Source organism: Mesoplodon bidens, assembly GCF_964165515.1.
Source record: "Mesoplodon bidens genome assembly, chromosome: 19".
NCBI classification, from domain to species: Eukaryota; Metazoa; Chordata; class Mammalia; order Artiodactyla; family Ziphiidae; genus Mesoplodon; species Mesoplodon bidens.
Genome location: NC_138179.1, coordinates 29,216,995 through 29,233,074, shown reverse-complemented (window position 1 = coordinate 29,233,074; position 16,080 = coordinate 29,216,995). Strand labels below are relative to the sequence as shown.

The 16,080-nt window shown below is 53.9% G+C and overlaps 1 protein-coding gene across 6 annotated transcripts in view; it reads right to left on the bottom strand.

The window, feature by feature from the left end:
- SHMT1 (serine hydroxymethyltransferase 1) overlaps positions 1-16,080 on the bottom strand; it is a 65,853-nt gene that overhangs the window by 6,890 nt on the left and 42,883 nt on the right. For 5 of the 6 annotated variants that reach the window (XM_081219665.1, XM_081219664.1, XM_081219662.1 and 2 more), the window contains 7 exons: positions 12,649-12,763; positions 11,117-11,262; positions 6,228-6,343; positions 5,809-5,969; positions 2,852-2,933; positions 2,255-2,467; positions 561-677 (listed from right to left, as the gene is read on the bottom strand). In XM_081219665.1, the coding sequence (XP_081075791.1) occupies positions 561-677; positions 2,255-2,467; positions 2,852-2,933; positions 5,809-5,969; positions 6,228-6,343; positions 11,117-11,262; positions 12,649-12,744 (931 nt within the window). In that variant the 5' untranslated portion in view covers positions 12,745-12,763. The other variant, XM_081219667.1, reaches the window with a different exon arrangement.

The following is a 16,080-nucleotide window of genomic DNA, read 5'->3' as shown; positions in this document are numbered from 1 at the left end:
TCACTGCTCCCTGCGCACCCCTTGTACACACCGGTACTTCTGACGGTCTCCCAATGGGGACGGGACACCTTTGTCCTGGCTCCTCCACCAACTGCTTTGCTCCAAAGACGGAGTAAAAGCTCTGAGGTCATCAGATTTTCTAAGGCTCGGGTACAACCAGAGAAGGAGTATGTCTATGACAGCTGCTGGGCCATCATGGAATAGGATCTAGGAGGTACCAGCGTGGCCCCAAAGTCAAGGCCGAGGGTCAGACACAGGTGTTGCCGTTCCCTCCCCTGGAGGCCAGGAGACCAGGGGAGGGCCACCCGCCCGCTCACGTGCTCCTTCAGCTGTGCAGTCTTCCGTTGTCAGGTCCCCTCCCCGTGGTTTCTCAGGGGCTCAGGTGGGGCCTGCCCGACTCAGTGGAGTGGCCATCACCTCTGTCCCTGGTGACATGCACTGCTCCCCTTCCCTGCCTCGTTAGCACCTCTTAGACAGTGCACACGCTTTGGGGGACGGGCTATGGGGGAACCGCCTGAGGTGTGTGGCCGCGGGGCCTGGGCAGGGTGGGTCTGCGTTACCAGCAATGGCGTGGTTGTGGGGCCCCCCCTGCAGGCCTGGGAACACGGCAGAGTTGATGAGTGACTCCAGGTTGTAGCGAGTCTCTTTGCCCGTCTTCGGGTCCACGCTGCGCACTCCTGGACAAAAGACAACACGGGACATGGGACAGGCGATCCCCTGTTTTCTCCCCACCTGGACACAGACCCAGCCCCACTCCTGGAGGCGATGCTGCAGGCCAGGGAGGGTGCTTGCTCCCAGGGGGGCTGGGTGGGGGAACCACCCTTCAAAGGTCAAAGGAAGGGGCTTCCCTGGTGGTGCAGTGGTTAAGAATCCGCCTGCCAGTGCAGGGGACACGGGTTTGAGCCCTGGTCTGGGAAGATCCCACGTGCCACGGAGCAACTAAGCTCGTGTGCCACAACTACTGAGCCTGCACTCTAGAGCCTGCAAGCCACAACTACTGAGCCCACGTGCCTAGAGCCCGTGCTTGGCAGCAATGAGAAGCCCATGCACCGTAACCAGAGAAAACCCGCGTGCAGCAACAAAGACCCAATGCAGCCACACACACACACACACACACACAAAAAGAGGTGAAAGGAAGGATGAAAATGTCCCTCCACTGATAGTAACAAAGAATATGCCTCGGGCATATTTCCTCAAAGAACTGTCCAAGAGACCAGTCTTCCAAGATGACTCCTTTGGGGGAGACGTGACTCATTTGGCCAGAAACGGAGAAGCTTCCTTTCTGAGAAAAGTTAAGGACCAATAATAAGAGCTGCCAGTGTCTCCATGGAGCTTCTTGTGAGCCAGCAACTGCTCTGAGCAGTTTCCCTAAATTCATTCATTCGATCCTCACGACAGCAGTCCCCAGGGACAGGCACTATTATTATAATCCCTACTCTGGAGGTGAGGAATTGAGGCACAGAGAGGTTGCACAACTAGCCGAAGATCACACAGCACATCCATGGCAGAGCCAGGACGTGCTCCGCCGGGAGGGTCAATCGAATGTCACCAACATACACTGGGGAAAACAAATGTCTCCCCAGCGGGTGGGAAAGGCCGCCTGCCTCAGAAACCTGAACACAACTGAGGAGGGGCCTCTGAGGGGCACAGAGGCAGCAGGGCCCAGAGAAGCCCAGTGGGCACGTGGTGTATTGAGTCCCGGCCAGCGGCTGGGCAAGGGGGTAAAGAGAGATGCGGTCACCAGAGGGGGGTTCTCTCTGCTGACGTGAGGTTAGTGCACCGGGACTGAAGACTATGGGACCCTAATCCTGCTTCTCAGGAATGGGAATCCCAAATAAGGGGACACATACACGGAGGCTCCATTATGGGAAGGAGAAATCCCTCACTCAAGCGAGGAATTCCTCACTCAAACTACAGTTTACACATCAGTGTCTTATGGTTTGATTACTGAGTCCTCCTCTGGGAGAAACATGCTACAGTAAGTTCACCAAAATAACGCTGCACCGCGAGGTCTCCTGGAGCCCCGCCAGCCACGCACACCCTCCTGTCACCCCAACATCTTCCACCCAACAGGATAAGTTGAGCCACAGGACGCTGGCCCCCAGGACACCCTTCCCCTTCCCCCTTCCCCCGGACCTGGGCAGCTGTGCTCAGGGCTTCCTGCTCTTTACAGCATCTGGCTCAGTCTTCCCGGCTCCCTAAACTGACTGTGGGCCCCAAGGAGAAAGGCAGCCCCGGCCCCCCAGGAGCGCACCCTTCCTGTAGAAGATCATGCCGGCGCGGCAGCCCCGCAGGGTCTTGTGGGTGGTGGTGGACACCACGTGGCAGTGCTCGAAGGGGGAGGGCACCACGCCAGCTGCCACCAGCCCGCTGATGTGGGCCATGTCGGCCATGAGATACGCCCCGTTGTCGTCAGCGATCTCGCGCAGCCGGGCATAGTCCAGGTTCCGGGAGTAGCAGCTGGTCCCTGAGACGGCAAGGGTGACACAGTCAGCTTGAGGGCAGAGCCACCTCGGTTGGGCACGGTGTCTGGAAGCCGGCCTTGCCCCCTCTAAGGCCTGAGGATGGAAACGAGGGACGCCTGCAAATCCCGCCTGTGCCAAAGGCGACCCCCTGCTCTCTGCCCGTGTTGCGTGGCTGGGGCGGCCCCTGGCCATTACCAGCCCAACTAGGCAGGGGCCAACATGTCCAGATGCTTCTGGGGAACAGCGCAGGACTAACGGTCCTGAGAGAAAAGGAAATAGACCCAAGCAGCTCAGCTGCGTGGCAGAAACCAGCAGCGAGTGAGGACAGGGTGGGAACAGCACACAAGCTTGTTTGACAGGGGCTGGGGCCCCGCCGGGCTCCTCACCTGCAATGATGAGCTTCGGGTGGAAGAGGCGGGCGTTCTCCTCCAGCTGGTCATAGTTGATGTAGCCGGTGTCGGGGTTCACCTGTGGACAGCACGGAGACGGGGGCTTGGGCCACTTCCTCCTGCCTGGCTGTCGAGGGTAAGAGGACTCCCTCCACCTGCCCAGAGCTCTTTGCTGCCCTCGCGGCCAACCAGGATTTGAGGGCGAGACGGGACACAAGCGCTTAGGCAACCAGGCATCATGGCTCTCGGACAGGATGCCCTGGGGGTCCTGGGGGAAGAGCAAGCCCTGCTCCTGACTCGCTGCAGAAGGAACCAGAGGGACAAATACGCAGCACGTGTGCAGGTGCAAAGGCCCCGCCGCCTCACCCCATGTCCGTCTAGTCCAGACACATGAGGCGAAAAGAAGAGAGAAAGGCTCGGGGACCCAAAGGCCACCCAGGCCGACGCTACTCGGGCACTTCGATTGTGTACCACGAGGGCCTGGGCACCAGAGGTGAGCCCCTTAGAACCAGTAATGGATCAGCAAGGCCCCCGGATAGAGGGCTGAAAAACAAAGGTCAATTATATTTGTGTGTATATATATATAAGCAGGAAAAAATAGAAAATGAAATTTTAATATCATTACATTAGTTTCGAAAAACTGTAAAATATTTAACAAAAGATGAACAAGACCTCTGCACAAAGCACTATTGAGAAAAACTTAAAAACACCTAAAAGAGTAATTAAGGCAGCGTGTGCTTGCAGGATGATCTGATGGACAGAACTGAGCCCAGAAGCAGAATCCCTTGTGCTGGAAGGCCACCCGCATGGTGAGGACGGGGGGCCCTGCAGGAAGGAGGCCTTCTGGTCACAGCACTAGGCCAGGTAGGTGCCGACCTGTCACCTGGGTGCCGACCTCACCCCATACACAGAAATTCCTTCCCAGCAGACCAGGGATCCATGTGCAGCATGTAAAACACAAAACTTTTTTTTCTCGGGATGGCGGGGGGGAACACATTTCTTAGTAGTTTCAGTTTATTAAAGTTGTGTTAAAGCACTTGTGCTGGGGAGTGGGTATAACCACAGAGGGGTCGCTGTAGGGAGACTTTAGGGGCAAGGGAGCCCCTGGGGATGAGGTGGTTGGAAGCCCCTGCCCTCAGCGGGGGTAGGATTCAGGTTGGGTGGGTGCCCTTTCCAAATGAAAAAGGTGCCTACAGCTTAGCACAGTTACAGAGCTTACGTGAGACGGCGCTGGGAGCAGCTGAAGGATGCTCTGGGGCTTTGTTTCAAGGGCGTGAACCGGTTCCTCCCCAGTCACCTGCACTCGGTGAAGAAACTGTTGTCTTTTTTTTTTTTTTGCGGTATGCGGGCCTCTCGGCGTTGCAGCCTCTCCCATTGCAGAGCACAGGCTCCGGACGTGCAGGCTCAGCGGCCATGGCTCACGGGCCTAGCCGCTCCACGGCATGTGGGATCTTCCCGGACCAGGGCACGAACCCGTGTCCCCTGCATCTGCAGGTGGACTCTCAACCACTGCGCCACCAGGGAAGCCCTTGAGTGTCATTTTGATTTTTTTATTTTATTTTATTTTTTGCAGTACGCAGGCCTGTCACTGTTGTGGCCTCTCCCGTTGCGGAGCACAGGCTCCGGACGCGCAGGCTCAGCGGCCATGGCTCACGGGCCCAGCCGCTCCACGGCATGTGGGATCTTCCCGGACTGGGGCACGAACCCGTGTCCCCTGCATCGGCAGGCGGACTCTCAACCACTGCGCCACCAGGGAAGCCCGAAACTGTTGTCTTAATAAAAAATCAACAGCTGACCCACAGTAAAAAATTGGACATAATTCTAAAAAAGTTTTAAAAGAGATTACCAAAAAAAAAAAAAATCTGTTGCTACTCTCTCCCTCCACATTTTGCTTTTTAAATTTGTGGGATTTTTTAAAAAGGTTTTTTGTATCTTTTTAAATCTTGAAAATTCAACAATACAACAGCTCCTGGAGGGATTCACAGGCATTCATCACAAACTACAGAGGGGCCAGAGCAGCAACAGGGAGTGGAGAGGAGAGATTCCTGCTGCGGTTCCTCTCTCTGCCCGTGTGGGGCGACTGCCGGGAGGTGACAGTCCCACAGAGAGGGCAGGGGCTGGGGAGGGACCTGGCAGGGAGGCAGCACGGTGGGCAGAGGAGGGAACCCGCTGGCTGGATTTTTCGAAGAGCAAAGTTAGCTCAGCGAGCGTAGTGCTGCGCGGCTGCCGTGGCTTGGTCGGTGGCGGGGGCGGGGGCCACGTGGAAATGACCAAGAACGGACATTCGACAAGAAACACCAGAGACGGGTCCGGACACGAGGAAGCAGCACCCTGTGCACAACCGCACCACAAGCCACGATGCAGGTTACCTGCTGTCCACCCCACTCTGGTCATCCCTGTTGATAAGCCGCCACGCCTCCGCGAGCCCACCAACCTTACATGTGGTTTTTGACCACACTGTTTGTGATGACGAGGGCCGGTCCCATGCTGGGCACAGGTGGGTATTGGGTGCAGCTGGGTGAAGTCAGGTCTGGCGGGGGCGGCGGTGTAGACACAGGCTACTCTCACCATGCCAGGCGTGGGTGGCCGCACAGCCCCGGCTCTAGCTCCCCAGCTGCAGGGACTCGGCCAGCGTGGAGGGCTGTGTGCTGGGGCCACCCCTGGGGGGTCTGTTTGTCACCCCCTCTCCCCGGTTCTGGACCAGCCAGCACCCCGACTGCGGCTGAAAGCCCTGGGCAGTCGCCTCCCCGCCCGTCTCCCTGCGCCTCAGCTCAGCCCCTAGCACTCCGGCCCCTGCAAGCCTTGAGCGCCCGAGGGTCCCCAGGGCAGGGAAAGGACAGTGGCATGGGTACTTCCTGAGGTGCCCGGGAACGAAGCTCCATATTCCCATGGGCGCACCCAGTGCTGGAGGCTTTGAGAACAGGCTGTGGAGCTGCAGAGAGACGCACTTGTACCTTGTAGGGCATAGATTCGAAAAAGATGGACGTAGCAGAGACCTTCTTCTTGTTGGTCATGAACCCATGGGTCAGGTGGCCCCCATCGGGCAGGTCCAGGCCCATGATGCGGCCATGGGGCTCCACCAGGGCTGTGTACACCGCGAAGTTTGCTGGGGAGCCTGGAGCGGGCAGACCAGGGAGGTGTGATTACTCCTGCCCACAAGGCCATCGACCAGGGTGGCCAGAACAGGCCTGGCCACGATGCACTCCTCTGGCCCCAGGTGCCCCTGGTGGGGACATTCAGAGACGGGGGCTGCCCGGGAGGCGCTCGTGCAGCTAGCAGCCGAGGGCGATAGGGGAAGACCCCAAGCCCAGCGGGATCCCCAGGAGGCTGGCAGGAAGGGGTCTGCCCAGGCCTGTCTGGACGTGGTGATTACCTGAGTAGGGTTGGACATTGACTCCCCAGCCCTGGGGGTCCAGGCCATAGACCTGCAGCGCTCGCTTCTGACAGAGGACCTCCAGCTCGTCGATGAATTCCGTCCCGCCGTAGTACCTGCGGGGAAGGCAGGGGACGTGAGCCCACGCAGCCCACGTCTGCACTGAGGACGGAGGAGCAAGGGTGAGAATGCACACCCTGAACCCACGCGACAGCTTCCGCCAGCGCCCAGGGGGCTGTGTCTGCCCATCTGTAAGGAGGGGCGGATGGACCCTAGGGACACTGGCATGGCTGTGTGATCACCTATATAAGGTGCCTTACAGGAGTCAATTCACAGGGGCGGGGTGGGGAAAAGTGGTTGCATTCTAATAAAATTTTACTTTTGGTTGAGTAATTCCGTATCAAAATTTATCATGCATTTATATTTTTTATTATTTGTATACTAATACTTGTACTAACTCAATCCAGAAGAAAATTTTAACACTTAGGCCTTGTGGTCACAAACAGCTTTAAAAATTTTAAACTAAACGTGTATACATTTTTTGAGTATAGTGAAAACCACGTAACATAAAATTTGCTGTCTTAACCATTTTCAAGCATTCAGTTCAGTAGTGTTACATTGACAGTACGTTCACGTTGCTGTGGAACAGATCTCCAGGACACTTGCATCTTGCAAACCTGAAACTCTGTACCCACTGAATAGCAGCTCCCCACCCCCTCCTGCCCCTGGAATCCACAGTTCTACTTTGTTCTGACAATTCCAGGAACTTCATCTACGTGGAATCATATAGTATTTGTCTTTTTGTGACTGGTTTATTTCATTGAGCATAACGTCCTCAAGGTTTATCCATGTTGAAACAAGTGTCAGGGTTTCCTTCTTTTTTGAGGCTGAAGGACATTCCAGTGTATGGATGGACCAGTTTGTGTATCCACTCATCCATCAGTGGACACTCGGGTTGCTTCCACCTTTTGGTGCTTGTGAATAATACTGCAATGAACATGGGTGTACAAATATCTATTTGAAGTCCTGCTTTCAACTCTATTGGCTAAACACCCAGGAGTGGGATTGCTGGGTCATATGATAGTTCTATTTTTAGTTATTTTTAGGAACCTCCATACTGTTTTCCATAGTGGCAGCACCGTTTCACATTCCCACCAACAGTGCACGAGGCTTCCAGTTTCTCCACATCCTTGCGAACTGTCATTTTGTTTTTTTGATGGTAGCCATCCTAGGGGTGTGAGGTGGTATATCACTGTGTTTTTTGTTTGTTTGTTGTTTTTTTGCGGTACGCGGGGCTCTCCCTGCTGTGGTCTCTCCCGTTGCGGAGCACAGGCTCCGGACGCGCAGGCTCAGCGGCCATGGCTCATGGGCCCAGCCGCTCCACGGCTTGAGGGATCTTCCCGGACCGGGGCATGAACCCGTGTCCCCTGCACCGGCAGGCGGACTCTCAACCACTGTACCACCAGGGAGGCCCTCACCATGGTTTTGATTGGCATTTCCCCGATGGTTAGCGATGCTAAACATCTTGCGTATGCCTGTTGGCCAGAGTTACTGTTTCATGGGTACAGAGCTTTGCTTCCACAAGATGAAAAAGTTCTGGAGATGGATGGTCACCATATCGAGAGTGTACTTAATGTCACTGAAGTTTTCACTTAAAAATGGTAACTTTTACGGTATGCGTCCTCACAACACTTCAGACACCAAACGTGTGGGGGTTTTTCCCCTCACACCGACCAGCTCTGACAACCCTATTGCCCTACAGTTCAGTTCTGGCCTAGGTGCCCCGAGTTAGCGCCAGACCTACAGGACCTGCAAGGTTTGGGTCCCCCCATTCCGTGAGATGAGCCTGGGGTTCCTGTAACACCCCCTTAGGTCCAGCAATTGCTAGAAGGACTCACAGAACTCAGGGTGGCACCTTACTTACTGTTCCCGGTTAATTATAAAGGACACAACTTCGGCTTCCTGGTGGCACAGTGGTTAAGAATCCGCTTGCCAATGCAGGGGACAAGGGTTAAAGCCCTGGTCCGGGAAGATCCCACATGCCACGGAGCAACTAAGCCCGTGCACCACAGCTACTGAGACTGCACTCTAGAGCCCGCGCACCACAACTACTAAGCCCGTGTGCCACAACTACTGAAGCCCGTGCGCTTAGAGCCCGTGCTCCTCAACAAGAGAAGCCACCGCAATGAGAAGTCCGCGCACCGCAACAAAGAGTAGCCCCCGCTATCCGGAACTAGAGAAAGCCCGCACACAGCAATGAAGACCCAATGCAGCCAAAAATAAATTAAAAAAATAAATTTTAAAAATAAATAAATTAATAAAATAAAGGACACAACTCAGGACAAATGAAGAGATGCATGGGCAGGGTATGGGGAAGGGGCTTGGAGCTTCCACGCTGCCCCCCAGGCACCACCCTCCCAGCACCTTGATGTGTCCGCCAGGCAGCATGGTCCCCAAGCCCCGCTGCTCAGGGTACTATGACGTCTGACTGGTGAGATCGGTTGTCACGACTGACTGGGTCTCCAGCTCTCCAGTCAGGCCACCAGCCCCCATCCCGAAGCGCTCGAGGGGCCACCAAGTGCCACCCCCTTAACCCACACTAGGTTCGGTGGGGAGGGCTCATCGTGAGTAACAAAAGCTGCTCAAGGGATCTGGGAGCTGTGTCGGGAATGGCACAAAGCCCCGATACCCTTCTACCATACTCTTGGGGTCCACAGAATTGAACACTTTACCTGAGGGAGCCTGAACGGCACACATATTACATCTCAATAAAACTGTGATAGAAAATAAAAACCAGAACTTTGTTTTTCAACTTGTATCAGGCAGCTGTTAATGCTAGATCAATATTATTTTCAAATATTAACTCTGATCACTAATAATGTTCCAAAAGGTTAACTGACGTTACTAACAAAACATGAAAATGAAAATGGTTAATAATCACCTCTTAAAAGAGTATTTTACCATGAATAAATGAGTTAATTATCTACACACCTATTTAAGTTTTTAACAACAGTCTTATTTGGTTCAGGGAAGGAAGTGAGAACCACAGAACTAATCTTACAGCTGAAAGGGGCTTCGCGGACTGATCTGGAGGGTCCCTTCTGCCTCACACTCCCTGCTCTGTGACCCAAAGGGCCTGGTCTCCCACAGCTTGCGGGAGAGCAGCCCACGCCAGGGACAGAGCTGTGGACTGGCAGGATGTCAGGCTGCACCATTTTCCAGGGGAGCAAAGACAGGACCGGATCTGAGGTCACCGCAAGTCTCCCACAGAGGCAGCTGGGAGGGGAGCTGTGGCAGGAGCCATGTGGCAACAGGGCCCATAGGACTGGAGCAGCCTCCTTCACATATTCCCCAATTCCTTATCTGAAAAGGGGTGAGCATGCTTACTTTGTGGTCGGGCTGTGGATACCTAAAAATGAGGGCATGTGACCACGCTTCACGCTGCTAAAATGTGAGAAAATGAGGCTCGGGGGTGAAGAAAGTCAGAGAGTGCTCAGGGAGCGGCAACACGGTCCCGGCTGCTGTCCCTCCCCACCCCGACTTTCCCCTCCATCCCCTCCTCCCCCCTGCCCCCACCTGCCCTGGCGCCCCATTCTGTTCTGAGCTAGGGATTCGGTTTTGGCCTGGGATCCAAGCCACGATCTTCAAGTCGACGTGACCCTCCAGAGCGGATGCCCCTCACTCATGTCGCCATGGGAACAGGGCTGGGGGGGGTGGTACTGCTGTGGCCACGGCACCCTCAGCCCCAGCAGGAAGCAGCAAGGCTTCTGTACCACACCTCTCTGCAGAGGCACCTAAGCATTTTCTACAAGGTCAGCTGGAAATGCCGGAACCCCCGGGGCAGCCTGGGGTTTGGAGTGTGTGTGGTTTTCCAACATCAACGGCCAATTCTCGGACACCAACTAGGTGTCCAGTGATTCCACTCGGTTCCGACACTGATCACCCAGAGTCAGCACAGACCCACAGGCTGAGGGCTCAGGCCCACAAGTCTACCCCCAACTTCAGACATCAGGAGAAAGTCCCCGGTCACCAGGCCACCCGCACTGCTGCCCAAGGTGGCTACAAATTCTGGGGTGCTCACAACCCCCTCAGGTTGGGTAATTCACTGGAGCAACTCGGGACTCAGGAAAGTGCTTTACTTACGATCACTGGTCTATCACGAAGGACTCACCTTGGGAACAGCTTAATGAAAGAGATGCATGTGACAAGGTAAGGGAGGTGTGTAAGCCACAACCACTGCCCTCTGGCTGCCCCGCCCTGCCCCTCCCAGGGGGTTGGGTAGCGGGGGCCAAAAGTGCTGACCCTCTAATCAGTGTAGAATGGCATCTCCACTCCAAGGTGACCTTCCCTTTTCCGTGTCCTTTGGGACACAAGTGTACCAATTTGCAAAAACCTCGTGTTAAATTCTGGAATCACCATCTTTGCCTGATGATGACTGTAATAAAAACCAAAAATGAATATGACTTCTTGTGGTTCTCAGGGTGAAGGAGTTGACTGAAATCACTGGGTAGGTAAATCCAGCATTGAAAATGCAGAAACGCTTTCTAGTATGAGAGGTTATCTTCACTTCGGGGTCCCCTTCCTGCTACGGATGCGATTCCCCACACAACCTTCCACTAAGCACTGACATTCCTCTGGAGGTTCAGCCACAGTCGGCAGCTGCACCTTCGGGCCTGGCTGTTATTCCAGAAAGGCCCCAGGGGGATGGTTCCAACGGACCCCGACTATCCTGCCCTGACAGCATTGGTGCTGCCACCCTCTGGGAATTGTAAGAGAGGAAACAGAAGGCCCCACTGTTGAGAACCTGGCTGTTTGCTGAAATTTCCACAGTTTTAGACTCCATCCTGATTTCACTGCCTCGGAGGCAGGCCTGGATGACACTCACGTACCTTTGGCCCGGGTACCCCTCAGAGTACTTGTTGGTTAAGCAAGAACCCAGGGCCTCCAGAACAGCCCGGCTGGCAAAGTTCTCTGAGGCGATCAGCTCCAGTCCGACCCTCTGCCGGTTACTCTCCTTCTTAATGATGCTGTACACCTGACGAGAAGAAAACAGGCGCTGAACACTGGGACGTTTCAGTTGAACGTTTTGCTCTGATCAAAGCTATAACCAAGTAAAGAGAAGAGACACTATTACACACTCATACTCTGCCCTCAGAAGCCGAGCATAACCGGACTAAGGTGATTCCCACAGCACCTAAGGAACAGAGGAAATCTTCCTCAAAGCTTTTAGCACCTGGCAAGGAATTAATAGGAAATGAATTAAGGAAAACAAAATGATGGAAGAGAAGATGATCCTTAAAACACATATCCCACAGAATTTTAAATTCTATACCATCTTGTTCTTTTTTTTTTTTTTTTTTTGCGGTATGTGGGCCTCTCACTGTTGTGGCCTCTCCCGTTGAGGAGCACAGGCTCCGGACGCGCAGGCTCAACGGCCATGGCTCACGGGCCCAGCTGCTCCGCGGCATGCGGGATCCTCCCGGACCGGGGCACGAACCCGTGTCCTCTGCATCGGCAGGCGGACTCCCAACCACTGCACCACCAGGGAAGCCCCCATCTTGTTCTTTTCATCCCTACAGTTCGCCAAGTTTTCCCTCCTGAACCTTGTTCCTTGCTCCCCTTCCTTAAAATAAAAGATGTTTAGATAAATCCAGAGAGACAGAAAATAGACCAGTGGTTGCCTAGGGCTGGGAATTTGGGGGGTGGATGGGGTGACTGCTAATGGGTTTGAGGTTTCTTTTTGAAGGGATTAAAAGGTTCTAAAAGTGATCGTGAATACTCTAAAAACCACTGAATTGTGTACTTTAAATGGGTGACTCGTATGGTAAGTGCACTCACTCATCTCACATATAAAGCTGTTGTAAAAATACGTAAATAAAAGATGCTTCTAGAAATACTCCTCTGGGGCTTCCCTGGTGGCACAGTGGTTGAGAGTCCGTCCGCCTGCTGATGCAGGGGACACGGGTTCGTGCCCTGGGCCGGGAAGATCCCACATGCTGCGGAGCGGCTGGGCCCGTGAGCCATGGCCTCTGAGCCTGCGCATCTGGAGCCTGTGCTCCCCATCGGGAGAGGCCACAACAGTGAGAGGCCCGCGTACCGCAAAAAAATAAAAAATAAAAATAAATAAATAAAAATGAAATACTCCTCTGAATGTAAGGAAAAACGTTAAGGTCAAATCTCAATGACCGACCGGCCCCCCTTCCCTCGGGAGCAGCCAGCACAGTGCTCTGCACTTCACAGAAACTCAAATATTTAAACTTACCCTCAAAGGACTTTTAGCCACTTTGCAGCCACTGCCTATAAATCCGCCCTCTTACCCGAACCACAAGGCTGTCCCAAACACGGTTTATTTCTAGTGAGAACTAGAGGTCTGAACAAGGGCCTCCAACATCAGAACACCCGAGAGGACCCGCAGCCTCACCTCCATGTCGCAGTCTTTCAGGGGCTGCGCCAGCATCTTCTCATGCGAGGACCACAAGTTGGCATCCATGGGGGCTCCATTGACGGGAGTCGCCATCGCGCTGGTTCAGAGTCGCCTAAAAATGGGAAAACTTCCAACATTAAACTCAGTCACAGCTTGGGGCTTCCCTGGTGGTTCAGTGCTTAAGAATCCGCCTGCCAATGCAGGGGACACGGGTCGAGCCCTGGTCCGGGAGGATCCCACATGCCGCGGAGCAACTAAGCCCGTGCACCACAAGTACTGAGCCCGCGTGCCACAACTACTGAAGCGCGCGCGCCTAGAGCCTCTGCTCTGCAACAAGAGAAGCCACTGCAATGAGAAGCCCGTGCACGGCAACAAAGAGTAGCCCCTGCTCGCCGCAACTAGAGAAAGCCTGTATGCAGCAACGAAGACCCAACGCAGCCAAAAATAAATAAGTAAAAAACCCTCAGTCACAGCTCAGTACCACCTGTCAGTTCCCAAGTCGCCAAAGTACTGACACACCTGGAGACCACGAGGACTCTGCTGCAGAACCACCACGAGGGCTCCCTGCTGGTCACCGGTTCATCAGGAGACCTGCCCTCCTTGCCTCAAGGCCGAACCAGCCTCAGGGAGCCCGACATCCCCTGTTCATAGCTGAACTTATCCTAGTTGTGGCTTAGCTCTAAGCCAGCTTCCTTGAAGGCAAGGACTGAGAGTTACTTTTTAAAAATCTCCCACAGTACCAGGCACAGCTATACAGGAGTAATATTTGCCAAATGAGCAAGTGAATTGCTGGCTTATGTATTATTCCTTCCATTTTTCAAGTACTGAAAATGAGACTCAGAAAAGTACCTAGGCCAAGGGCTGCAGAGCCCACTGGCCACGGAGGACGGACTCAAACCCCAGCTCACACTCCACGCACCCAGTGTCCTGCCGCTGGGGCTGCAGGTAAAGCGCGCGCTGGCTGGAACCAGGCCTCCCGTAAGGACCATGGTCAGAGGCACACGCCTGGATTCGGCATCACTGCAGTATAGCCAACTGCACAGGCGTGTGTCTTAACATACGTTCCCACAAAGAATGAGCATTTGAGCTCAGTGGTATTTCTGCTCAAGTGAGAGCTTAAATATTTACAGGAACTTACCTCCTTTAATCAATAGTTGGCAGCTTTTCAGTGCTCTCCATGAATTAGGTTAAGTTTTCATTTCAAATTCTTTCCCTCAACAATTACTTGATGGAGGGCTGCAGCAGCCATGGCATTGGGATTGGGAACACAGTGGGAACCAAACGGGCCAAACCTTCATGGCGCTTACCGGGGGAGGCGAGCAGGAAACAGAGCAAGCGCACTAAATGCAGGTGGATAACCGAGCCACAAGGACTAGAGCTGGGGGCGGGCTCAGTCTGGACAGTGGCTGTTGGAGGAGAGGACACCAGACGGAGCACTGGGTGTGTATATATAATATATATAATATATATATAGGTCTCTGCTCCTAAAACCCCTGCAATTCTCTGGGTGATGGGAGTATCTTTTGTCCTGATAAGGCGACTCCAGGCGGGCTCCTGGATGGGGACTGGCCACCAGAAAGACCAGGCCATGATAAGAAGCTTCGCAGCACCCGCATGGCCAGCCCCAACTCCTCCAGAGAGGGGAGGGGGCTGGAAATGGGGTTAATGATCCATCGGGCCTCCAGGAAGAAGCCCCCATAACATCCCAGTAGCAGGGGGTTGGGGAGCGAACCAGGTGGGTGAACATTCCACACCGAGTGGGTGATGCACCCCAAGTCCACGGGGACCCTCCCCGGCCTTGCCCCGTGCCTCTCTCTCTCCATCTGGCTGCTCATCTGTGTCCTCTGCCACATCCTTTAATAAACCGGCGAACGTAAGTGTCTCCCTGAGTTCTGTGAGCTGCTCTAGCAAATGCTCCAGTCCAGGGGGGTCCTGGGAGCCTCGGATTTGTAGGCAAGCCGGACAGAAGCTGTGGGTCACCTGGGGACCCAATACTCGCAACGGCACCTGAAGTGGGTTGGGGGAGGCTGTCTGCTGGGACGGAACACTTGACCTGTGTGGTCTGTGCTAACCCTGGTTAGTGTCAGAACTGAGTTCAATTGTTAAGACACCAGCTGGTGTGGCAGGAGTGCTGGGTAAGGAAGTGTCTGGTGTCAGAAGTGCTGTGACTGGTAGTGGGGAGAGTAAAGGGGAGACACAGCAGAAAGAGCAGGTTTTCCTACACAAGTACAGACAGTATAATTTGCTAGACAAATATACCCAGTAAATAAATAGGCTAATAGTTCCCCAGTCACAGGGGTCCTCCTTAATCTCTGGGACAGCTACTGAAAAGACACCATCAGTAAACTTTAACCAGGAAATCCCTAACTGGGGCTTTTGAAGCAGCCATTATTTTAACACACGAGCACAGCGTGATTAGAAATACGGCCGCTCCCACAAACCCAACAGTGAGTGCTGGGACTTAAATGCCACGAATGCTTCAGCAGCAGAAGGAGCACAGGCCACCGTGCCGGGGCCTCATCCACGTTGTGCCAGACGTGGAGAGACGTGGGTGCTCGGGGCACCCTGCCCACGGCTCCTCCTAACTCAAGCCCGGATTCCCACGTGCCCTCAGCAGGTGGCAAACCCACAGAAAAAGCACAAGAGACAAAACAGGCCCTCTGGTCCTAGAATCTCAAAGAAAAGCTTCTTTTAAATACTGACTACTCAAGGTTAAAGAGGATTCAAAGGTGGCAAGCAACACAGAGCAGGTATTTCTCAACCACCAAGTAACTGAAGTCCGTTTGGAGCCCCAACTCCCCACCCTCCCCCCGGGGACAGTCAGATCTACAACCGTCCCTGAGAGGCACTCAGACCGGCTCTGCTCAGGAAGAAACTGCCCTCTGCTCTCCAGCTGTGGTCTCGCTCGTCTCACTCAGAGTCACCACCTGTGGCCCTCTGCCCTCTCTGCAATCCCTTCTCTTACCCAAGTTGCAAACTCGGAGTCCCAGGTCCTTCTCGACCCCGGGGAGGGTTCTCTGTGCGGCCGGCACCCCCTTCTAGGTGGGCAGTGCCCACCTGCTCTCACTGAAACCCCGTGGGGGAGTCTTCCACCATGTATCCTGTTCCCACTCAGGTCAAGTCATCCCCCAAATGGAGTACTCAGTCCACACCCAACTTGAGTTCTAATTAAGCTTTTTTTTAAAACCACGAAGAAGCCTGAATTCTTTATTCAAACAATAACTTCAAAGTTCTTTGACTTGTTTCAATTAAATCAATACTATCTATTACAGATATAATCTATTATATGCTGGGGCATTCTAAACTACAGTAAGAAAAGCAAAGATCCTGAATATGATGGTTAGTTCATGTGCCAGCCTGTCAGGGCTGAGGGACACCCAGATAGCTGGCAAACAAGTGAGACAAAGATCCTGAGACTGCTTTTTTAGA